Below are 23,334 nucleotides of genomic sequence, written 5' to 3'. Positions count from 1 at the left end.
TTGATCAAATAACTTAATCATATGGACAATAAAAGCATTTCTCAGGTTGATGCTGTGAAGCTTATGTTATGTATATGTTTATTTTTTTGGTTTGTTGCAAGTTTACATTTTTCCCTTGGTCCACCCATTTCCATCATATCTGGATTAGAGTTGTACAATCACAATTTGCTTGTAACAAGCATAGGTTCTAATAAAGCTGATGTGAATCACATTAAATAATCTTGGTGTCTCTTGTTCTCTCAACCCTGATGGCTCTTTTGCACACAGTGATCATGTGATTAAGTGTTTACATCAATCAGATCATCCTTGTGGAACATTTGAGGGACACTAGACTAGAGCAAGAAGAACATGCAGTTATTTGTATGCAGTTTCTTTATTATTGAAGTGCTACTACTACAGTACATTTGTGCCACCTGTTATGCCCATTCACTTGTCTGAGACCTGTTGCATGCGAACTATTAGCGGGGATGTCACTGATTAGAATGTAAACCGGGGTGTTATTTCATGAATAGGAAGAAGATATGTGTACACGCGTTAAGGCCCTGTGCTCTTCAACTAGCACGGATTTATTTTTGGCATCTGACATTAGAATTCGCCCTTTTCATATGCTAGCACAGTCCACCATGAAGACTTACCAACTGTGTTGATATCGTTAGTGAGCCAGTTGCTCGTTTGTTCCTTATTTTTATGAAGCGTTTGAATTATGATGGATTTAACTGCATTGTAAGGACTAAACGCGCATTGATTGATACGGTGAGTGTTGATCGTGGGAATTTCGTGTTTGTTCAACTTGACAAGACCGCGATTTAAAAGGTCAAATAGTGATGAGTGAAATGTACGACAGTTGAAGGCTGATTTATAAGATTTGTTTCCAAAATGGCTTGCGATTCAATCGGTTAATTTGTAACAATGCTGGAAATTGTGTAATAGTGTATGTAACAGGCTGATTGATGATGCTCGACCCACTCAGAACAATAGTGTATCTTGTGTATTCCACAAAATTCAATGCTCGCATGCATTATGGTAGATTAATTATATATAGGAATGGTTACATATTAGTCCATAAAATATTTCTGGAATACTTAACAAAAATGTAATCATTATATAATGTCGCGTTCATTCACGTGCCAGTCGGAACTAGGCAACTCAGAAATACCCGACTTGCTAACTGGTTGAAGCGGCACGTGTATAACTACAACCAGTTAGTAAGTCGCACATTTCCTAGTTCCGATTAGTACCTGAACGCAGCAGAATGCGTAGGCTAAATCAATATTGTTTTAAAATATATATATTTTCACGGGTTTATGAACAACCTAGTGTAATGAGAAATAGCCTAGCTATATCTATTATATTCTGTCACACGTTGTTCTTTCCCTCTGATCATGGCCACCTAGGGAAGGGGCCGGGGGCGGAGCTTCGAAATGTCATTATATAGGTCGTATTTAAACCAGTTCAACATGGCATCTGCAGCTATATACCGGGTCTACCTGTTCTGTTTACACATACATACAGTTGAAGTCGGAAGTTTACATACACCTTAGCCAAATTCATTTAAACTCAGTTTCTCACAATTCCTGACATTTAATCACAGTAAAATTTCCCTGTTTTAGGTCAGTTAGGATCACCACTTTAATTTAAGAATGTGAAATGTCAGAATGGTAGAGAATTATTTATTTCAGCTTTTATTTCGTTCATCACATTCCCAGTGGGTCAGAAGTTTACATACACTCAATTAGCATTTTGTAGCATTGCCTTTAAATTGTTTAACTTGGGTCAAACGTTTCAGGTAGCCTTCCACAAGCTTCCCACAATATGTTGGGTGAGTTTGGTCCCATTCCTCCTGACAGAGCTGGTGTAACTGAGTCAGGTTTGTAGGCCTCCTTGCTTGCACACGTTTTTTCAGGTCTGTCCACAAACTGTCTATGGGATTGAGGTCAGGGCTTTGTGATGGCCACTCCAATACCTTGACTTTGTTGTCCTTAAGCCATTTTGCCACAACTTTGAAAGTATGCTTGGGGTCATTGTCCATTTGGAAGACCCCTTTGCGACCAAGCTTTAACTGATGTTGTGAGATATTGCTTCAATATATCCCCAAAATGTTCCTACCTCATGACGCAATCTATTTTGTGAAGTGCACCAGTCCCTCCTGCAGCAAAGCACCCCCACAACATGATGCTGCCACCCCGTGCTTCACGGTTGGGATGGTGTTCTTCGACTTGCAAGCCTCCCCCTTTTTCCTCCAATCATAACGATGGTCATTATGGCCAAACGGTTCTATTTTTGTTTCATCAGGCCAGAGGACATTTCTTCAAAAAGTACAATCTTTGTCCCCATGTGCAGTTGCAAACAGTAGTTTGGATTTTTTTATGGCTGTTTTGGAGCAGTGGCTTCTTACTTGCTGAGCGGCCTTTCAGGTTATGTACCCGTTTCCTCCAGCATCTTCACAAGGCCCTTTGCTGTTGTTCTGGGATTGATTTGCACTTTTCGCACCAAAGTACGTTCATCTCTAGGAGACAGAACGCATCTCCTTCCTGAGTGGTATGATGGCTGAGGGGTCCCATGGTGTTTATTCTTGCGTACTATTGTTTGTATAGATGAACGTGATAGCTTCAGGTGTTTGGAAATTGCTCCCGAGGATGAACCAGACTTGTGGAGGTGTACACATTTTTTTCTGAGTTCTTGGCTGATTTCTCTTGATTTTCCCATGATGTCAAGCAACGAGGCACTGAGTTTGAAGGTAGGCCTTGAAATACATCCACAGGTACACCTCCAATTGACTCAAATTATGTCAGTTAGCCTATCAGAAACTTCTAAAGCATGACATCAATTTATGGAATTTTCCAAGCTGTTTAAAGGCACAGTCAACTTAGTGTATATAAACTTCTGACCCACTGGAATTGTGATACAGTGAATTATAAGTGAAATAGTCTGTCTGTAAACATTTGTTGGAAAAATGACTTGTGTCATGCACAAAGTAGATGTCCTAACCGACTTGCCAAAACTATAGTTTGTTAACAAGAAATTTGTGGAGTGGTTAAAAAACGAGTTTTAATGACTCCAACCTCAGTGTATGTAAACTTCCGACTTCAACTGTACATACATACACAACCATTGTCAAACAATTGGGCTACTGTCACCAAAAACCTACATCAATTGTCTCCTATGTGCTTGCCTATATTGCTGTTAGGAGTTTAGAATTGAATTATTTTTGGGGAATTAAATTTTTACTTTAAATTTCATACTATTAAACTTTTTGTTAAAAGGTCAATCAACTTCACAAATACAGCTCAGTTTAATGAAAAAGTGAGTTTGCCCTGAATATGACCTGCTGTGTTTTCTTGTTCCCAGCTTGTTATCAGCAGCAGCAGTACAATAGTCTAGTTTCATTGGATAACCAGTCACGCCAACATGACCAAAGAGGACGAGATCCCGGATTGGGTGGGAGCTCAGGAGTTCTATGGCAAATATGACCCCAAGGAGATCCTGGGAAGGTATGGTATCATTTGTATGTCATATGGAATTGTTTTCATGTACATGAGGTAAAAAGAACATGAAGGTATTTTCTATTAATTCACTGCATAAAAATAGCCTGGCCCCAGGTCTGTTTGTGCTGTACACCTGAAACAAACTCAAATGTCACCTCAACAATGTTTGGCAATGCATCACAATGACCATATGAGTTGGCTATACAGCCCAAAACGATCTGGGACCAGAGGAGAACAGAAATAATAATAAACAGAAACTCACACATCAACCACCCCTCAGTCTAGACTGCTTATGGAAGGGAATTAGGGTTCTGGGAACTCACTATTAAACCCTGTCATCAGGGACATCCTTTGTGTCGTATCACTGTGTGTGGTTTGTTAATCAAGAGAGGTATGCCATTACGTAACTAAACTATGTATTATTGAGCCGGGCGGCATTCATTTGAGCGTGTTTTAGGACAAAGGTTTTGGCACCGAACAGTACTAGTGATTGGTCAGCTAGTAGAGTCATTGTGTCATCCCACTCGGATTCACACAGGGGGTCACTTGTGTGATAAAGAAATTGCATTATTTTCAAATCCAATTTTATTTGTCACATGCACCGAATACAACAGGTGTAGGTAGACCTTACCGTGAAATGCTTACTTACAAGCCCTTAACCAATAACAGTTTTACAAAATAGTTAAGAAAATATTCACTAAATAAACAAAAGTAAAAAATAAAATAAAATGTAACACAAAATAACAATAGAGAGGCTATATACAGGGGATACCAGTACCGAGTCAATGTGCGGGGGTACAGGTTAGTCAAGGTAATTTGTTCATGTAGGTAGGGGTAAAGTTTCTATGCATAGATGATAAATAGCGAGTTGCCGCTGTGTAAAATCAAAGGGGGATGACAATGTAAATAGTCCAGGTGGCCATTTGATTAATTGTTCAACAGCCTTATAGCTTGGGGGTAGAAGCTGTTACGGAGCCTTTGGATCTAGACTTGGTGCTCCGGTATCGCTTGCCGTGCAGTAGCAGAGAGAACAGTCTATGACTGGGGTGACTGGAGTCTGACAATTTTTTGGGCCTTCCTCTGTCACCGCCTAGTATATAGGTCCTGGATGGCAGGATGCTTGGCCCCAGTGATGTACTGGGCCGTACGCACTACCCTCTGTAGCGTCTCACGGTCGGATGCAGAGCAGTTGCCATACCAGGCGGTGATGCAACTGGTCAGGATGCTCTCGATGGTGCAGCTGTAGAACCTTTTGAGGATCTGGGGACCCATGCCAAATCAGTCTCCTGAAGGGTAAAACGTGTTGTTGTGCCCTCTTCACGACTGTCTTCGGGTGTTTTGACCATGATAGTTTGTTGGTGATGTGGAGACCAAGGAACTTGAAACTCTTGACCTGCTCCACTACAGTCTATCGATGTGAATGGAGGCGTGTTCGGCCCCCCTTTTCCTGTAGTCCACAATCATCTCCTTTGTCTTGCTCACGTTGAGGGAGAGGTTGTTGTCCTGGCACCACACTGCCAGGTCTCTGACCTCCTACCTATAGGCTGTTTTATCGTTGTTGGTGATCAGGCCTACCACTGTTGTGTCGTCAGAAAACTTAATGATGGTGTTGGAGTCGTGCTTGGCCACGCAGTTGTGGGTGAACAGGGAATACAGGAGGGGACTGAACATGCACCCCTGAGGGGCCCCCGTGTTGAGGATCAGCGTGGCAGATGTGTTGTTGCCTACCCTTACCACCTGGGGGCGGCCCATCAGGAAGTCCAGGATCCAGTTGCAGAGGGAGGTGTTTAGTCCCAGGGTCCTTAGCTTAGTGATGAGCTTTGTGGGCACTATGGTGTTGAACACTGAGCTGTAGTCAATGAACATTCTCACATAGGTGTTCCTGGGATGATGTTGTTGATGTGAGCCATGACCAGCCTTTTAAAGCACTTCATGGCTACTGACGTGAGTGCTACGGGGCGGTAGTCATTTAGACAGGTTACCTTAATGTTCTTGGGCACAGGCATTATGGTGGTCTGCTTGAAACATGTAGGTATTACAGACTCGTCAGGGAGAGGTTGAAAATGTCAGTGAAGACACTTGCCAGTTGGTTCACGCATGCTCTGAGTACACGTCCTGGTAATCCGTCTGACCCTGCGGCCTTGTGAATGTTGACCTGTTTAAAGGTCTTGCTCACATCGGCTACGGAGAGCATGATCACAAAGTCATCTGGAACAGCTGGTGCTCTCATGCATGCTTCAGTGTTGCTTGCCTCGAAGCAAGCATAAAAGGCATTTAGCTTGTCTGGTAGGCTCGCGTCACTGGGCCGCACGCGGCTGGGTTTCCCTTTGTAGTCCGTAATAGTTTGCAAGCCCGGCCACATCTGACAAGCGTCAGAGCTGAGTGTAGTAGCATTCAATCTTAGTCCTGTATTTACGCTTTGCCTGTTTATTTTATTTTTTTGCCATTGTTTCTCACAAGTATCACAGAACGTTAACAAAGACAGGCCAGATCAAAGACGAGATAATTCATCATTGTTTTTTGTACATAAAAAAACACATTTAGTATGTGGGCCACATGTTGCCAGCATCATACAACTAACAGAGCCATTCTACCCTTGTCAGCACAAGTTAGCCATTTACCTTAAATAAAACCTTGATAAAGCTTTACCACTGTTCTTATTGGGCTGGTGGGCTCTGTAACATGTCACATAAACAACAGTGCACTGTATAGTATGGCATAACACACACATCACCTGTATTATCGTATCAGTTTCCTGCACATGTAGAGAGCGACAACATGCTTTTAGAGAGAACACCTGTATTTTAATTTACTGAGGGGTATGTACTTGTTTTTGTGGCCCAATGCAGCTTAATGTCATTATATGGAGTATAGGCCTACTTGCAAAGTGCAGAAGATTCTCAAAAAGAAAATGGTAAGGATGAACATGTTTTTGAGGCTGCCTTAATATATAAAGCTGTGCTTCAGATATTTGAAATATTTTATCTGATAGGGATAGCCAATCATTCTCAGCCTTGTGAGATTTTAGCTCTAGTATATGTTCTGCATTAGATACACATTGTGTCCTCTATTGGTTTCTTTGGAGTTGTATTACATCCTATATAATCTCTCGTGGACAGATGCACGTAACATAGATGGTAGTAGCATCTGTCGACAGACTGTGGAACGCGACGACCAACAACGAACTTTGTTCTGGTACGCAGATTTTTCTGTCACTTATCGTTTGAACAAATCACGATTTGTCTTCTTTTGAATTTGGGTAGGAGAGGGGACATTTTGCCCATAGATTTGCACGAAACTCGCTAAATTTCCATTTAGAGAGATTGAGATTTCGCTAGTCCCGTTAGTACATTTTCTAAAACGTCTCCCTTGTAATTATAGTACATATAAACTCCCCACAGAATTTAATCTAAATATTTGACGCAATTCCACAAGATTTTAGTTCTGGGTGTCCGAGAGAACATCCTAAAGAGTGATGATCAGAGGGTTGTGGATTCAAATCCCTGGTGGGGCACATTGCCGTTGTTTTTTGCTATGGAACAAATCTAACAAAATAAGTTCCACTTGAGTATTCAGCTGTACAAATAAAATAAAAACTTGAAATGTGTGTGATGTAATTTACTACCTTTAGATATGACGCTGTTTGTTTTTCTGTCCTTGTGCTTCAGGGGGGTGAGTAGCGTGGTGCGACGTTGTATTCATAAACAAACCCAACAGGACTATGCGGTCAAAATCATTGACGTCACTCCTTCTGACAAGATCTCGGCTGCCGAGATCGAGGAGATCAAAGAGGCCACAGTGAAGGAGATTGATATTCTCAAGAAAGTCTATGGAATGGACAACATCAGTAAGCAAAATAACACCACAATGCGTACATTATTGACACTTTAATGGAACTTAATGTATATAATAACAAAACTACTTGAAAAAACTTGAGTAAGAAACTCACACATCCATCTAGCCTATTCCTGGAGTAGGCTTAATCTGAATTCGGAAAATGGGCCCGATAAAAACATTATTCCCTCATCTGGTCAAATATGGAGTGTGGAGCACATTGACGTGGATCTCTAAAGTTATTTTACAATAACTTTGTTCAAAGGTTATGTCTACGCATCCTAGAGGGTTGGACAACTTTAGCTTTTGCTTTCCTCTACTGCTTCATAACCATATTGACTGCGCATCACTTGTTTAGCTAGAAAAGGTCAAATTGATATTATAACATCTGTTTAACTCTATGGCTATGTTTACACATGCAGCCAAATTCTGATATTTTTTTCCCCCACTAATTGATCTTTTGACCAATCACATCAGATCTTTTCACAGCAGATCTTTTCAGAGCTGATCTGATTGGTCAAAAGACCAATTTGTGAAACAAATATCAGAATTGGGCTATCTGTTCTACTGATGTAGACATACATCATAACAGGCCTATTATCTCTCCACAGTCCAGCTGAAGGACTGCTATGAGTCAAAAGCCTTCTTCTTCCTAGTGTTTGACCTGTAAGTATCCAGACAGACTCTGGATCACGTACAATCACGTAATCTGTCAATTTCCTAACAAGGAATCTTACAAATATTTATACAACATTTAAAAAACACTATCCAATCAAGGTACAAGGAAGAGTGACATGTTTAGTGCACTGGTGATTTTTTCAGTGATTATACAGAGTACATTTGACTCAATACTTTCAGGCCCTCGGGATGTATGCATACCAATATAATCTGTCTCTCTCCCAGGATGAAGAGAGGAGAGCTGTTTGACTACCTCACAGAAAAAGTAACTCTGAGTGAGAAGGAGACCAGGTCAGAAACTCTACCTCACACACATTCATTCACTATCTTATTGCGTACATCTGGGTTCGGTCCCCTCAAAAATGTATATCTGGACAAGACTGTTTGTGGTTCAGGGGTTCATTAAGACATTTGAGGGACATTGAGAGATTTGCTGTGTGAGTGCTGTAGAATTTGAGTGATTTGAGACTAGTTAGTTTGGCCCTAATGGGCATGTTTAGGGAGTGTGAGAGATATAGATCAGAAGGACAACATTTCCCTATTTTTCTGAAGGAAGATCATGCGTGCCCTGCTAGAGGTGGTTAAATTCCTCCACGACCAGAACATCATCCACAGAGACCTCAAGCCTGAGAATATCCTGCTGGATGACAACATGGACATCAAGCTCACTGACTTTGGCTTCTCCCTGCAGATTGAGCCTGGACAGACACTCAACGGTTAGTAGTTTCTATCAACAGATGTGGGGTCTACGACTGGCAAAGAAAATCTAGTTAATTACTGTCCCACTCAATCTCATTCTGACTGAATTAGCAGTGAAATCATTGTAGAAAGTTGTCAGGATACCCCATGTCCATAATTGCATACCACATAGAATTAAGCATTATAGCGGAAGGTAATGAGCGCTTCATACTGGCTGCTCAGTCAGTGGAAGAAAGCCTCATGTTTTGAACGCTGTGGCGCTAAGTTTTAACACTAGCTGTCAGTGCTATGTAGAGGAACCCTTTCTAGCTAGTCAACGCCCCTAAATCCTCGTCCACAACCCACTCCCCTTCTGTCCTGTCCCTGTCGTTTGCTCAAGCAAAGGTTAAGATGCAACAGGACACTTGCTGAGCTATTTGCTGTTCCCAAATCATTAGGAGCATGTGTTGACCTTTTAAAAGGCGATGCTAAGACCTCTCAGCATGCACAGAACTTCAGACTAGGAACTGCAGTCAGTTTTTTTGTGGTAAAATACAATCCACACTTGTACGTTTGTCAACAAATACTATATATAGGTTCAGGTTGAATGATAAACATGCAAAGAACAGTCAATTACTGTAGTAGACTATGATGTGTTTCCTGTATCAGCTTGAGACTTTCATTTACATTTATTGTACTCATAATTATGAGAATATTAATTATTACTAATATTCACCTAGCAATGCCCCCTCTATCTGTTTTCTACACCAGAGGTGTGTGGGACCCCTGGCTATCTGGCTCCTGAGATCATTGAGTGCTCCATGGACCCCAACCACAGGGGATACGGGACTGCAGTTGACATGTGAGTACTCCGATTACACACAACTACCCATTCACCTTTCCATCTACCCGCTGGATACCAGATCTTGGTTAAATACTGTACATAAAACTTCTCTGTCGTCCCACTGCTCCAGCACTTCATTTATTTTAATGGAAATATTTTCACTAATCACAATTTAAGTGCAACATTTATTTCTAAAAGTATCCATTTAGTTAAGCTTGTTCCATAGTATTTATTTAGTTTAATATTACTTGGTACCTAACAGCTAACTGCCAAAATAAAGGAAACAGCAACATATAGTGTCTTAATAGGGCGTTGTGCCACCACGAGCCGCCAGAACAGGTTCAATGCACCTTGACATAGATTCTACAAGTGTCTGGAACTCTATTGGAGGGATGCAACACCATTATTCCATGAGAAATGCCATAATTTTGTGTTTTTTTGATGGTGGTGTAAAACGTTGTCTCAGGCTCAAGATCCGGTCATGGCATATGGTTACCTCGTTTTCATGCAAATCAAACCATTCAGTGACCACTCGTGCCCTGTGGATGGGGGCGTTGTCATCCTATGGAGGCATAGCCATGGTATTTATTTATTATTTTACTTTTATTTAACTAGGCAAGTCCGTTAAGAACAAATTCTTATTTACAATGACGGCCTAGGAACAGTGGGTTAACTGCCTTGTTCATGGGCAGAATGATAGATTTTTTTACATTCGTCAGCTCGGGGATTCAATCTTGCAACCTTTTGGTTACGAGTCCAATGCTCTAACTACTAGGCTACCTGCCGACAAAATAACCTGGCTTTTTATACATGACCCTAAGCATGATGTGATGTTCATTAACTCATAAACCACACCTGTGTGGAAGCACCTTTTGTCAATATACTTTGTATTCCTCATTTACTCATGTTTCCACTATTTTGGCAGTTACCTTTATATTATATGGTGAAATAAAGTCCTAGAAAAAGTATCACTATAATCCTGATGATGATTTATTGTGATTCCAGATGGAGTTCAGGGGTGATCTTGTACACTCTACTGGCTGGATCCCCTCCCTTCTGGCACAGAAAACAGATGATGATGCTTCGTATGATCCTAGCTGGGAACTACGACTTATCTTCTCCTGAATGGGACGACCGGTCTGACACTATCAAAGACCTAGTGGGTTTGGAAGGATTAACACTGTAGCTTCAAAACATGGTTAAAACTATACTTCTGATCTCAAGGATAGTCAGCTGCATTCATAGCTCTGTTTATTAATCCACTTTATTGGTCCATTTGCATGGATACTGTTTATTTTTTGCTGTCACAGTACCCAATCTGACACACATCACAGGCTGGGAGCAGTGCCCATGGGGCACAAGGGGTAGTGCCTTGCTCAATGGCAGAACGGCGGCATATGTATACGGGATATTGAAGAAGGCTCACTCCCTGCAGATTTCCTCGCTGGCAGCTCGGGGGTTCCAACCCTTCGGTTACCGGCCCACCCCTCTAACCCCGAGGTTACCTCCTCCCCCTAATTTGAGAGTGCCTACACTTCTCCAGCCGCATCCTTCAGCTGTTTGTCAGAATGGACACTTTTTTTGAGGGGGGAATCCATTGATTGCCCCTTAAATATTGCCTCATGTCTCTGTTTTCAGATCTCCAGGATGTTGATGGTAAACCCAGATCAGCGTTATACAGCCCAAGACTGCCTGAACCACCCCTTCTTCCAGCAGTATGTGGTGGCTGAAGTAAGACACTTCACCCCCAAGAGGAGGTTCAAGGTAAGAGCAGCAACACTATACAAAGATTCCCATGTGATGTGGAATCAACACCACGGTTGGGGATTTATGTTTGAGTTCAGAAATCCTCATGGAAAATGAGTTTAATAAATGTCAATATCGGAACTGACTGGGATCGATGGCAATATGACACCGTAATATCAGTCATAGGTCAAATAAATCCTAACATGCAGTCTGATGTACAGTCGTGGCCAAAAGTTTTGAGAATTACACAAATATTAATTTTCAAAATCTACTGCCTCAGTTTGTATGATGGCAATTTGCATATACTCCAGAATGTTATGAAGAGTCATCAGATGAATTGCAATTAATTGCAAAGTCCCTCTTTGCCATGCAAATGAACTGAATCGCAAAAAAAACATTTCCACTGCATTTCAGCCCTGCCACAAAAGGACCAGCTGACATCATGTCAGTGATTCTCTCGTTAACACAGGTGTGAGTGTTGACAAGGACAAGGCTGGAGATCACTCTCATGCTGATTGAGTTCTAATAACAGACTGGAAGCTTCAAAAGGAGGGTGGTGCTTAGAATCATTGTTCTTCCCCTGTCAAACATGGTTACCTGCAAGGAAACATGTGCCGTCACATTGCTTTGCACAAAAAGGGCTTCACAGGCAAGGATATTGCTGCCAGTAAGATTGCACCTAAATCAACCATTTATCAGATCAAGAACTTTAAGGAGAGCAGATCAATTGTTGTGAAGAAGGCTTCAGGGCACCCTAGAAAGTCCAGCAAGTGCCAGGACCGTCTCCTAAAGTTCTGGCAACCACCAGTACAGAGCTTGCTCAGGAATGGCAGCAGGCAGGTGTGAGTGCATCTGCACACACAGTGAGGGGAAGACTTTTGGGGGATGGCCTGGTGTCAAGAAGGGCAGCAAAGAAGCCACTTCTCTCCAGGAAAATCATCGGGGACAGACTGACATTCTGCAAAGGGTACAGGGATTGGACTGGGGTTGTCATTTTCTCTGATGAATCCCCTTTCCGATTGTTTGGGGCATCCGTAAAAAAGCTTGTCCGAAGAAGATAAGGTGAGCGATACCATTAGTCCTGTGTCATGCCAACAGTAAAGCATCCTGAGACCATTCATGTGTGGGGTTGCTTCTCAGCCAAGGGAGTGGGCTCACTCACAATGGTACCAACACATCCTCCGAGAGCAACTTCTCCCAACCATCCAGGAACAGTTTGGTGACGAACAATGCCATTTCCAGCATGATGGAGCACCTTGCCATAAGGCAAAAGTGATAACTAAGTGGCTCGGGGAACAAAACATCGATATTTTGGGTCCATGGCCAGGAAACTCCCCAGACCTTACTCCCATTGAGAACTTGTGGTCAATCCTCAAGAGGTGGGTGGACAAACAAAAACTCACCAATTCTGACAAACTCAAAGCATTGATTATGCAAGAATGGGCTGCCATCAGTCAGGATGTGGCCCAGAAGTTAATTGACAGAATGCTAGGTCAGATCGCAGAGGTTTTGAAAAAGAAGGGTCAACACTGCAAATATTGACTTTGCATCAACTTCATGTAATTGTCAATAAAAGCCTTTGACACTTATGAAATGCTTGTATTTATACTTCAGTATTCCATAGTAACATGTGACAAAAATATCTGAAGACAGAGGCAGCAAAATTTGTATTTCTCAAAACTTTTGGCCATGACTGTACATAGAACCAACACATTCTCACCCCCATCGTCATGTCACCAGGTCGTCTGCATGACAGTGCTGGCCGTGATGCGCATCTACTGTAATTACCGCCGCGCCAAGCCGATCACCAAGGAGGTGATCAAGAGTGACCCGTACGCCATCAAGCCCATCCGCAAGCTAATCGATGCCTGTGCCTTCAAGATCTATGGCCACTGGGTCAAGAAGGGCCAGACCCAGAACAGAGCCGCCCTGTTCGAGAACACTCCCAAGGCCATCTTGCTGTCCATGGCTGCAGAGGCCGAGGACTCCTCCATGCACTCCTGGTAATGATGCTGTTTCTCAGTCCAGGTCCTAAGAAGAGGGAGGTGGGACTCTACATTAGCTTGCCATCTGTCTCAATTCTCTATCCTTTTAAAATCCAATGGTGTTAAATGTGTACGGCTGCACACATCTGGAGAAAGGACAGAATTGGGCTGGTATGTCATTAGGCTCAGCTCAGGATTTGACTCCATCTGTCTTAAATTGGGCTTAAAGCATTGGTGTGACGCAATAACAAAAAAAACTTTGGGTTGGACACTTTAGAGATGTAGCATGAGATATAGCTTGTTCTTTGTATCAAAAAGGAGGGTTGGTGAAAATCCATGCTAATGGATTGCAGCTATTTGTCGCTTGACTGGTATGTCTTTTAAACCAGTGGTTCTCAAACCTCTCCTCAGGGACCCCCAGCCAGTCCATGTATTTGATCTATTCCACACCGGATTCAACTCGTCACTAATCAGGCCTTTGAATAGGTGAGCTAGTTTAGCGATACAACAAAATTGTGATACGTCTGGGGGGTCCCAGAGGTTTAGGAACCACTGTTTTAAATTGTGGATTGATCAAGACTTAGGAAATATCCTATAACTATACCCTCCAACACCTGCACTGAGGAATATTGGTCTGTGTTTAGTACATAATGGAACAAATAGCTAGACATCCACAGTGAAATTTTTCTATGGCTTATACAGTATTGCAGGTGTCAGAAAATTCAGAGATGGAAATAGTGCACATCCAGGCTCTCTATTCTTTTCCAACATGAGTATGGTGTCTAGTATATAGATGTATTCTGAAATGTTGCTCCCTTCTGAAATATTCTTAGTGTTAAAGGTCATTTCAACCATATAATGAGCCTCAAATTCCATTGTTATGTAAAAGACAATTGCTCTGCATGCAAAGCTTCTTAGTGCTAGTGATTCTCCCTTCGCTCAGTATGTGCAATGAGTCCGGCATGTACATTTATTTTGACATACTGTACTTGGTCATGTACTGTAAACTGTTTAAGGGAGCATGAGAACACTAATTGTATGCTAACATTGATTCATTATATTTATTAAATCTCAACCTGATTGTATGTGATTGGTGCAAAACGTATAGCTTATGATTGATTATAATGAGCTGCAAACTCAAAGCCAAGCTACAGGTTTATTCATTCTTGGTATAAACCATAACAAAAAAAGGAACACATGTGGGATATGTATAATACGACATTACAGACATGTCAACAAGCAGGGGAACAAGAATTCTCCAATCACCACCTCGGATGAGAACCTAATACTGGTCCATTTATTCCCCTAGTTATTCTACGAGGCTGCTCTCATAACTAGTATCTGAAGTGGTAGTCATCCACAAGAGCTCATCTCAGTCATCAGTTCTGACCTAGCCCTTCAGGGATGACATGCCTGCTCTCATGATCTCATCCACCAACAGGATGTTGCTGGCTATTACCGTGCTGTGGACAGAAAACAAATCAATAACAGTTTAATCCAAAGGGTCATTGAATTTTAAATATGAAGGGTCATACTGAATTGAGATTAAAAGGGTGTGTTCTTACCATGAGTGAAGGAGTTGTTTCTTAACACTGTAGTTATCCCAAACCCCAGCTTCTGAAGCGACCATTGGTTCACCTAAAGAAAAATAGGTACATTTAAAGAGATTTTAATATTTTTGTTTTGACATAGGAATGTGAAATAAATCCATATCCTCAGTTCGAGGTTAAATTCCATACCAGAGCTCAGGTCAACTCCAACCAGCTGACCACTCTCTTTGTACTCAGTCTGGAGTTTGACCAGGGTCTCCATGGGATCATACCCAGAGTTCTGGGCTAGTACCTGGAGAGAAAGAAACAGTCAGTCAGCAGTACTTAGATCTATTGCCAAGACTTAACTAAAAGCTGATGTCCTTCATTGTCAAGAGTTAAATAGATGTTATATCAATAGAATGCCAAAGCACGGAAGGCATTGACAAAAATAAATAACTTCAAGACTCATTACATACCTTAGGGATGATGAGGAGGGCATCAGCAAAAGCCTGCACACCCAGCTGAGCCCGGCCCTTCACTGAGGGTTTGTGCTTTATCAGAGCATCATGCACAGCCACCTCGAAGGCCCCGGCCCCTGACACCACGCAGCCTGCAAAGTCAACACTGGGATCAGACTCTGAACAACAGCTGACTGGCTGATAAGCAATACTGAAGAGATCAGTCATTGATATGGGTAGGCACACATTGAAAAACAAAAGGATTTCTAAAAGGTATAATACACACAAAATTAAGCGATTTGAGGCAGAGTGGTGTTTGAAAATGTGAATGGATGCCATCTGACCACAGACTTCTCAACATTCCATAGGGAATGACTTTACAGTGGTCTGTTCCTGAAGAGTTTTAGTATGCATTTAAACTAGCTACTTGTATTCACTTCTCCAAGGAGTAGGTGAGGCACAGGTCAGCACTAACCTTTAGTAAAGAAGTAGTGAAAGGATGTTTTTGCATGGTGTCTGATTGCATCTACTACTGACAGAGTAACACATAATTCGTCCATGCCTACAAATCTATTCCAGCATCGTTACAGAATCAGTCCCATCTTGATAAAACCAAACTCTTCCCCCACTCAATATCATCTGATAGTAGAGCTGGATTCAAATAGTTGCTGAGTTTGATTAATCCTCCCTAGTGTCAGATGAACCTCCATTGCAGCAGCACGTACCATCCTCGATGGCGTTCTTGACGGCCCTGAGCCCATCCCTGACTGCATCTTTGATCTGGGTCAGGGTGTGTTTGTTGGGTCCCTTCACAAGCAGGGTCACTGACAGGGGGTTTCCACACTTCTCTATGAATGTGTACTTCTCCTCACCCTGTATGGGGGGAGAAACCATTACGTTACATATTTAACTTCATGATAAACCACAATATTACATGTTTGACCATGATATCATACACATTTTTACCAAATCATAGATTTTCATAGTATTGGAAAGAAGAGGCATGGCAAGCTGATAGGCCCCTTTTGTATCCTCAGTGGGGTGAATGTGGCCAGTGATTCCTCCCACCCACACCAGGAGGAATTCTGTACCAAATGTTTTGGAAACTGGTACAGACCATTTGATGGTTTGTCCTGGTCTAGTGGTAAAGACCCAGCATGTTAACTCACCAGGGTGTGTTCATAGACCAGACCAGCCTGGCCCAGGCATTCTGGGGTGAGGTCTTCGAAAGAGTTCATGGCAATACCTCCACAGGCCAGGGTGAGTCTGGGGGGGTAAAATGGTCAGCAAGACACTCAAATATTACAATTAGTCTCACACACACACATACACACACAATTGTAATCACTCCTCCACTGAATAGGTGAGGCACAGGACAGCACTCACATTTAGTAAAGTAGGAGTGAAAATATGCTTTTGCATGGTGTCTGACTGATTTTACTACTGACAAGAGTAACACAGAATTCACCCATGCACAAGAGTACCTCTCCAATATGCACTGTTCAAGCTTGTAAACAAAGATTGAGGCAGGCTATATAGTTTTTGTACCTTTCCATGTTCCTCCTCTTGGTCCTACGCAGAGCTACAATGCCCTCTTTGGCCAGAGCATCCAGGGAATATGGGTCAATGCCCTGTAAGGAGTAATTTAAAAAATATATATATTTAATGAACCCAAATGTAATTCAAATCACTTTTAATATGCTGCAATACTGAATGTACTGGTCTGCTGAATACATGTGGAGGAGAATGCAGCTCCTCCAATGCAGAGGTTACAGACCACACTTTACTGTAGCACAGAGTAAAATCCAGGGGAGCTACAAAAGCACACAAGGGTGTTCACTGTGCTGTCAGACACTTCTGCTTAATAAGTTAGTATTGCCTGAGAGTCTTCAAAAAAAATTATTGAAAGATTGATGATAAACGTATTTTGGAAATGTGATCTTTCACCAGTGAATAAATTAAATTCCTAGTCATACCTTCTGGTTGAGGACCACAAAGCCCTTGCTGTTATCAGCACAAACTGCGTTCTTGAGCTCGATGATCTTCTTCACACGCTCCTCAATGAACTTCCTCTCAGCAGCCACCAGCTTCTCCCTCTCGCCAGCACTCTTGTAGAAGAAGCCAGAGTTCACCTCACTGAAAGTAAAGCAGGGGTTTGAACTGACAGTTTAGAAATCCATGCTCTTTTCACAGGACACTATTGGGAAAGTATACAACATAGGCGGTCACACTACAATCCCCTTTACTGTAGTAGTTACGTCCTATAATATTGACTTTCCAGTGACCAAAAATTATTCCTGCTTAAAAAGAGCTTTGCCACATCTCTGAAATTAACTAAACTGCAGGACTGTATTCACTTCTCCATAGAGTAGATGAGGCACAGGTCAGCACTCACATTTAGTAAAGAAATAGTGAAAGGATGCTTTTGCATGGTGTCTGACTGGATCTACTACGGACTGTAACACAGAATTCATCCATGCCTACACATTTAGTCCACCTAGTAAAAGCCAAAGATAGCTGCTAACATTATACTGACGTTTTCTCATATTCCAAAGAGGCATTGCAAGTGAGCACAAAGGCGTCCTCTACCCGCTTCTTCATGTCTGGATGGCGGGCGCCGTGGTCCAACACCAGGCCTCGGATCAGCCTAGGGAGGGGACAGAAAAGGTCACAATGTTGGACACAATTCAAATGTACACATTGTCAGTGACTGTTTATGAGGGAGAGTGATATGTACACTCACTGTGTGTCGCTGTCAGTCTTATGCTTCATCTCCATGATCTCTACCATGAACAGGTCAATAGGCTCATTGGGTCTGTGGATAGCCAGCACAGCATCCACCACAGCCTGAAGAATATCCCCCAAGTAAAGGGAGTGAAGTTATTAGATGTGCTGATCATACAATCAAATGACAAGTACAGCATTGGTTGATGGAAGAGCCCCCCCCCCAAAAAAAGTCCCACACCAGCCAGGCTCAAGTAAATGCTCTAAGTCAGGGATGCGTAACTCCAGTCCGAGGGCCTGATAGGTATGTTAGCTGGGGCAAAAGTGTGACACCAGACTCCAATAGACCAACTAATCATGATATTCAGTTTAAAATGCAATTGACTTTAAAAAAGATATATAAAAAATAAAAGTTGTTTTTAAAGGCTGTTTGCGCTAGAGATGGGGAAAAGTGTGACCAGTCCGGCCCCGAGGACTACATTAACCCATCCCTGCTCTACACGGCCAAAAGTATGATCATCTCATTCCAAAATCCTGGGCATTAATATGGAGTTGGTCCCCCTTTTGTCATTACAGCCTCTACTCTTCTAGGAAGGCTTTCCAATAGATGTTGGACCATTGGCGCAGAGACTTGCTTCCATTCTGCCACAAGAGAATTAGTGAGGTTGGGCACTGATGTTGGACAATTAGACCTGGCTCGCAGTCAGCGTTCCAATTAATCCCAAAGATGTTAGATGGGGTTGAGGTCAGGGCTATGTTCTTCCACACCGATCTCAACAAACCATTTCTGTATGGACCTCGCTTTGTGCACTGCAATGCTGAAACGGGACATTCCAAAATTGTGGCGACAGAATCTAGAATGTCATTGTACGCTGTAGTGTTATGATTTCCTTTCACTGGAACTAAGGGTCCTAGGCTGTACCAAGAAAGCCCAAAGCATTATTCCTCCTACAAACTTCACAGTTGGCACTATGCATTGGGGTAGGTAGCGTTCTCCTGGCATCCGCCAAACCCAGTTGACTGTCGGACTGCCAGATGGTGAAGCGGGATTCATCACTCCAGAGAACGTGTTTCCATTGCTCCAGAGTCCAATGGCGGCGAGCTTTACACACGCTTGGCGTTGTGATCTTAAGCTTGTGTGCGGCCGCTTGGCCATGGAAAGCCATTTTATGAAACTCCCGACGAACAGTTATTGTACGGACGTTGCTTCCAGAGGCAGTTTGGAACTTGGTTGAGAGTGTTTCAACCGAGGACAGAATTATTTTACGCGCTTTGCGCTTCAGCACTCGATGGTCCCATTCTGTGACCTACCACTTCGCAGCTGAGCAGTTGTTGCTCGTAGACGTTTCCACTTCACTATAACAGCACTTAGTTGACCGGGGCAGCTCTAGCAGGGCAGAAATTACAAACTTTTATATATATAGTGCAAGTAAAAAAAATTAAACGCAACATGGAAGTGTTGGTCTCACGTTTCATGAGCTGAACTAACGTCCCATAAATGGTCCATTCGCACAAAAAGCTTATTTCTCTCAATTTGTTCACATCCCTGTTAGTGACCATTTTTCCTTTGCCAAGATAATCCATCTACCTGACAGTTGTGGCATATCAAGAAGCTGATTACACAGGTATACCTTGTGCTCGGGACAATAAGTCCATTAAAAATGTACAGTTTTGTCACAACAAAATGCTACAGATGTCTGAAGTTGAGGGAGCATGCAATTGGCATGCAGACTACAGGAATGTCTACCAGAGCTGTTGCCAGATAATTTAAATGTTAATTTCTCTACCATAAGCAACTTCCAACGATGTTTTAGAGAATTTGGCAGTACATCCAACCGGCCTCAACAGCAGACCACGTGTAACCACGGCAGCCCAGGACCTCTACATCCAGCCCTTTGACCTGCGGGATCTTGGGACCAGCCACCCGGGCAGCTGATCAAACTGTGGGTTTACACAACCTAAGAATTTCTGCACAAACTTTGAGAAACCGTCTCAGAGAAGCTCATCTGCATGCTTGTTGTATGCATGCTCCTCACGAGGGTCTTGACCTGACTGCAGTTCAGTGACTTCAGCGGGCAAATGCTCACCGTCGATGTCGACTGGCACGTTGGAGAAGTGTGCTCTTCACAGATAAATCCTGGTTTCAAATGAACCGGGCAGGTGGCAGACAGCATGTTTGCCGTTGTGTGGGCGAGCGGTTTGCTGATGTCAACGTTGTGAACAGAGTGACCCATAGTGGCGGTGGGGTTGTGGTATGGACAGGCATAAGCTACAGAAAACAAACCAAATTGCATTTTATGGACGGCAATTTGAATGCAGAGACGCAGAGCCCCATATACTAACCACCACTGCGACCTGTATGCTCTCGTTGGCTGGCCCTCGCTTCATATCCATCGCCAAACCCACTGGCTCCAGGTCATCTATAAGTTGTTGCTAGGTAAAGCCCCGCCTTATCTCAGCTCACTGGTCATCATAGCAGCACGCGCTCCAGCAGGTATATTTCACTGGTCACCCCCAAAGCCAATTCCTCCTTTGGCCGCCTTTCCTTCCAGTTCTCTGCTGCCAATGACTGGAACAAACTGCAAAAATCACTGAAGCTGGAGACCCATATCTCCCCCACTAGCTTTAAGCACCCGCTGTCAGAGCAGCTCACAGATCACTGCACATAGCCAATCTGTAAATAGCCCATCCAACTACCTTATCACCATATTGTTATTTACTTGCAAACTCATCTTCTGCACATCTATCACCCCAGTGTTTAATTTGCCATACTGTAATAATTTCACCATTTTGGCACATTTATTGCCTCACCCCCTTATCCTACCTCATTTGCACACACTGTATACAGACCTTCTCTATTTTATTGACTGTATGTTTGTTTATTCCATGTGTAACTCTGTGCTGTTGTTTGTGTCGCACTGCTTTGCTTTATCTTGGCCAGGTCGCAGTTGTAAATGAGAACTTGTTCTCAACTAGCCTACCGGGTTAAATAAAGATGAAATAAAAATAGAGATCTGTACACAATTCCTGGAAGCTAAAAATGTTCCTGTTCTTCCATGGCCTGCATACTCACCAGACCTGTCACCCATTGAGCATGTTTGGGTTGCTCTGGATCGACATGTACAACAGCGTGTTCCAGTTCATGCCAACATCCAGCAACTTCGCACAGCCATTGAAGAGTGGGACAACATTCCAAAGGCCACAATCAACAGCTTGATCAACTCTCTGTGAATGAGATGTCGCCCTGCATGAGCCAAATGGTGGTCACACCAGATAATGACTGGTTTTCTGATCCACGCCCCTACTTTGTTTTAACTGTATCTGAAGAACAGATGCATATCTGTATTCCCGTCACAAACACACACCTCTGTGAGGAGATCAGCCAGCTCGGCGTGGACCTTGGTCCTGAGGGAGGTGCGGGCCACGTGGATGAGGGTCTCTCTGTCCATCTCTCTGGTCACCTTCATCTCCTCAAGCACCTTCAGAGCCTTATCCTTGGCTGCCTCAAAACCTTCTGCTATTATCCGTGGGTGGAGACCCTTTTTGGAGGCAAAGACAGAAAATACAGGTTGGGACAAAACACAGGAATAGGGGGTTAACTAATGGTACTGGGATGCAGATTATGCAACCTGCTTTATTGGCACCGATTCTACATGTATCAATTACATAATTTTAAGTCATCACACAACCTTACTAAAATAAAGCATTTAATTTCATCAAAATCCCTTCCCTTATCTAGGAAACTATTTCAATTACATGTTGGGGGCTTCCCCCAAGCCCCATCTCACCTCTGACACGTAGAGGTCTGCTTGTTTCAGGAGCTCTCCAATGATGAGCACATTGGATGTTGTACCGTCCCCTGTGATGTCATCCTGTGCTGTAGCTACTTTGGCAATCAAGGATGCTGTCGGATGCTGGATTTGCTGATTGAAGACAAGACTTTAGTGTCAAAGCAAGAATATAAGGCAACACATCTCACAATTAGTAAGGTTACAGATGTTAGATGAAGATGTACTGGTCTACTGAATACATGTGGAGGAGAATGCAACTCCTCCAATGCAGAGGTTACAGACAACACTTTACTATATTACAGAGTAAAATCCATGGGAACTACAAAAAAAAAAGCACACATGGGTGTTAACCGTACATCAAACTCATGGGATATTTGTCTTACCATTTCGTGCAACAAGACATTACCATCTTTGGTCAGCTTTATGTCACCAGCCCCTGATACAAGCCTGCAAACAAGCACACAAAACATAGTTTGTTAGAGGCTCAACAAATGGATATTTAAAACATGACTAGATGCATTGTACACTAATGTCTCTAATCACGAGTATAGCTAGAAAACAATGAGACTAGTTGTATATAAACTGATAGTAAGCTTTTCAGTTATAGTAGTCTCCAAATGATCTAGGTATCTGCTGATTATCCTTTATAGCTAATACCATTGATTGGTCAAATAATCCAGTGCCCATTGTAAAACCACTCCCTGATGATAATTCAGATAGCTACGATTAGCTAGCTATAATTTAGCTACGTATTTTGGAGGTGGCTATGAAATCCACTATCAAGCACGCTAACATAGTTTCTTAGAGAAACTACTGCGTACAATGGATCTGACAAAATAAACATATATAATACCATAAATGGTCTACTGGCTGCCAGGATACCACGATGTTAGCTAAACTAGCAGCAGTAGCATGCTAACTGCTAGCGAGCATGGCCAGTTGCACTCACATTTTCATTGTTCCTTTTGGTCCCAAATTACTTTTGAGCACATCCTGAAGACCCCGAGCAGCACTGATATTTACTGCCAGAGCGGCTTGAGCACGTGCTACCTCAGCTTTCGGGTTTAATGCCTTTATAGCAGTCATGGTGTAAACATTTGCTATTCAGTTTCTCCACGCTGTAGAATTTACTGTAAAGGCTAACGCTAAATCAAGAAAGGCCGGTTTCTGGAACTCTCTGGGCTTCACGTGCGGAAATTGACATTGATCACTCCTTACTGTCGTCTTATTGGCCAGATGTTAGGCGGAAATCCAAATTACCCTGTGTGATTGGTGAAACAATAGGTAACTCAAATATAGAAAAGGCGGAGTCAACCTTTTTGTTCATGAGGTTCAATTTGGCAATGAGCGGCGCAAATTCACATATCTTTATAATACAAATATGTTCATGCTCAGCTGTTTAGAAGAGGATGTGATTTATAAGTCATATAAAAAAAATGCCCTACTCCTTTTAAAAATCTACCATCATGAGAAACTACTTTGTATGAAATTAAATATTAATATGGACATGAATAGCAAATGTATATGTAAAAATAGATGTCATTTGTCTCACTGTCAAAAAGGCAATGCAGTTGGGGGC

General features: G+C 42.6%; 2 protein-coding genes and 5 non-coding genes across 7 annotated transcripts; 1 reads left to right on the top strand and 6 right to left on the bottom strand.

Moving 5' to 3' along the window:
- Nucleotides 1–594: 594 nt before the first annotated feature.
- Nucleotides 595–14,335, top strand: phkg1a (phosphorylase kinase, gamma 1a (muscle)). The gene is made up of 10 exons (XM_021587916.3): nucleotides 595–753; nucleotides 3,349–3,491; nucleotides 7,154–7,332; nucleotides 7,931–7,985; nucleotides 8,223–8,288; nucleotides 8,550–8,713; nucleotides 9,447–9,537; nucleotides 10,525–10,678; nucleotides 11,158–11,283; nucleotides 13,006–14,335. The coding sequence occupies exons 2-10, from the start codon at nucleotides 3,409–3,411 to the stop codon at nucleotides 13,270–13,272; spliced, it is 1,185 nt and encodes a 394-aa protein (XP_021443591.1). The 5' UTR covers nucleotides 595–753; nucleotides 3,349–3,408; the 3' UTR covers nucleotides 13,273–14,335.
- Nucleotides 14,336–14,392: 57 nt separating this feature from the next.
- On the bottom strand, nucleotides 14,393–23,115 carry LOC110507714 (T-complex protein 1 subunit zeta). Its single transcript, XM_021587915.3, has 14 exons — nucleotides 22,705–23,115; nucleotides 22,139–22,202; nucleotides 21,753–21,887; nucleotides 21,330–21,503; nucleotides 17,984–18,087; nucleotides 17,777–17,887; nucleotides 17,217–17,376; nucleotides 16,789–16,871; nucleotides 16,410–16,506; nucleotides 15,966–16,113; nucleotides 15,259–15,392; nucleotides 14,990–15,092; nucleotides 14,816–14,888; nucleotides 14,393–14,713 (listed from the first exon to the last, which is right to left on the bottom strand). Exons 1-14 carry the CDS (start codon nucleotides 22,839–22,841, stop codon nucleotides 14,641–14,643), a joined length of 1,596 nt encoding a protein of 531 aa, XP_021443590.1. The 5' UTR covers nucleotides 22,842–23,115; the 3' UTR covers nucleotides 14,393–14,640.
- On the bottom strand, nucleotides 15,666–15,802 carry LOC118944791 (small nucleolar RNA SNORA15). Its single transcript, XR_005040108.2, has one exon. It is a non-coding gene; the product is annotated as a small nucleolar RNA SNORA15 (small nucleolar RNA).
- LOC118944790 (small nucleolar RNA SNORA15) lies at nucleotides 16,577–16,714 on the bottom strand. The gene has a single exon (XR_005040107.1). It is a non-coding gene; the product is annotated as a small nucleolar RNA SNORA15 (small nucleolar RNA).
- On the bottom strand, nucleotides 16,952–17,087 carry LOC118944793 (small nucleolar RNA SNORA22). Its single transcript, XR_005040110.1, has one exon. It is a non-coding gene; the product is annotated as a small nucleolar RNA SNORA22 (small nucleolar RNA).
- LOC118944792 (small nucleolar RNA SNORA15) lies at nucleotides 17,586–17,720 on the bottom strand. Its single transcript, XR_005040109.1, has one exon. It is a non-coding gene; the product is annotated as a small nucleolar RNA SNORA15 (small nucleolar RNA).
- Nucleotides 21,972–22,113, bottom strand: LOC118944794 (small nucleolar RNA SNORA22). The gene has a single exon (XR_005040111.1). It is a non-coding gene; the product is annotated as a small nucleolar RNA SNORA22 (small nucleolar RNA).
- Nucleotides 23,116–23,334: the final 219 nt, after the last annotated feature.

The sequence above is a fragment of the Oncorhynchus mykiss genome, chromosome 27 (assembly GCF_057628025.1).
Source record: "Oncorhynchus mykiss isolate SJ-2025 chromosome 27, ASM5762802v1, whole genome shotgun sequence".
Lineage (NCBI taxonomy): Eukaryota > Metazoa > Chordata > Actinopteri > Salmoniformes > Salmonidae > Oncorhynchus > Oncorhynchus mykiss.
Note: the sequence above shows the minus strand (reverse complement) of the source record. Positions and strands in the feature narration are given on the sequence as shown.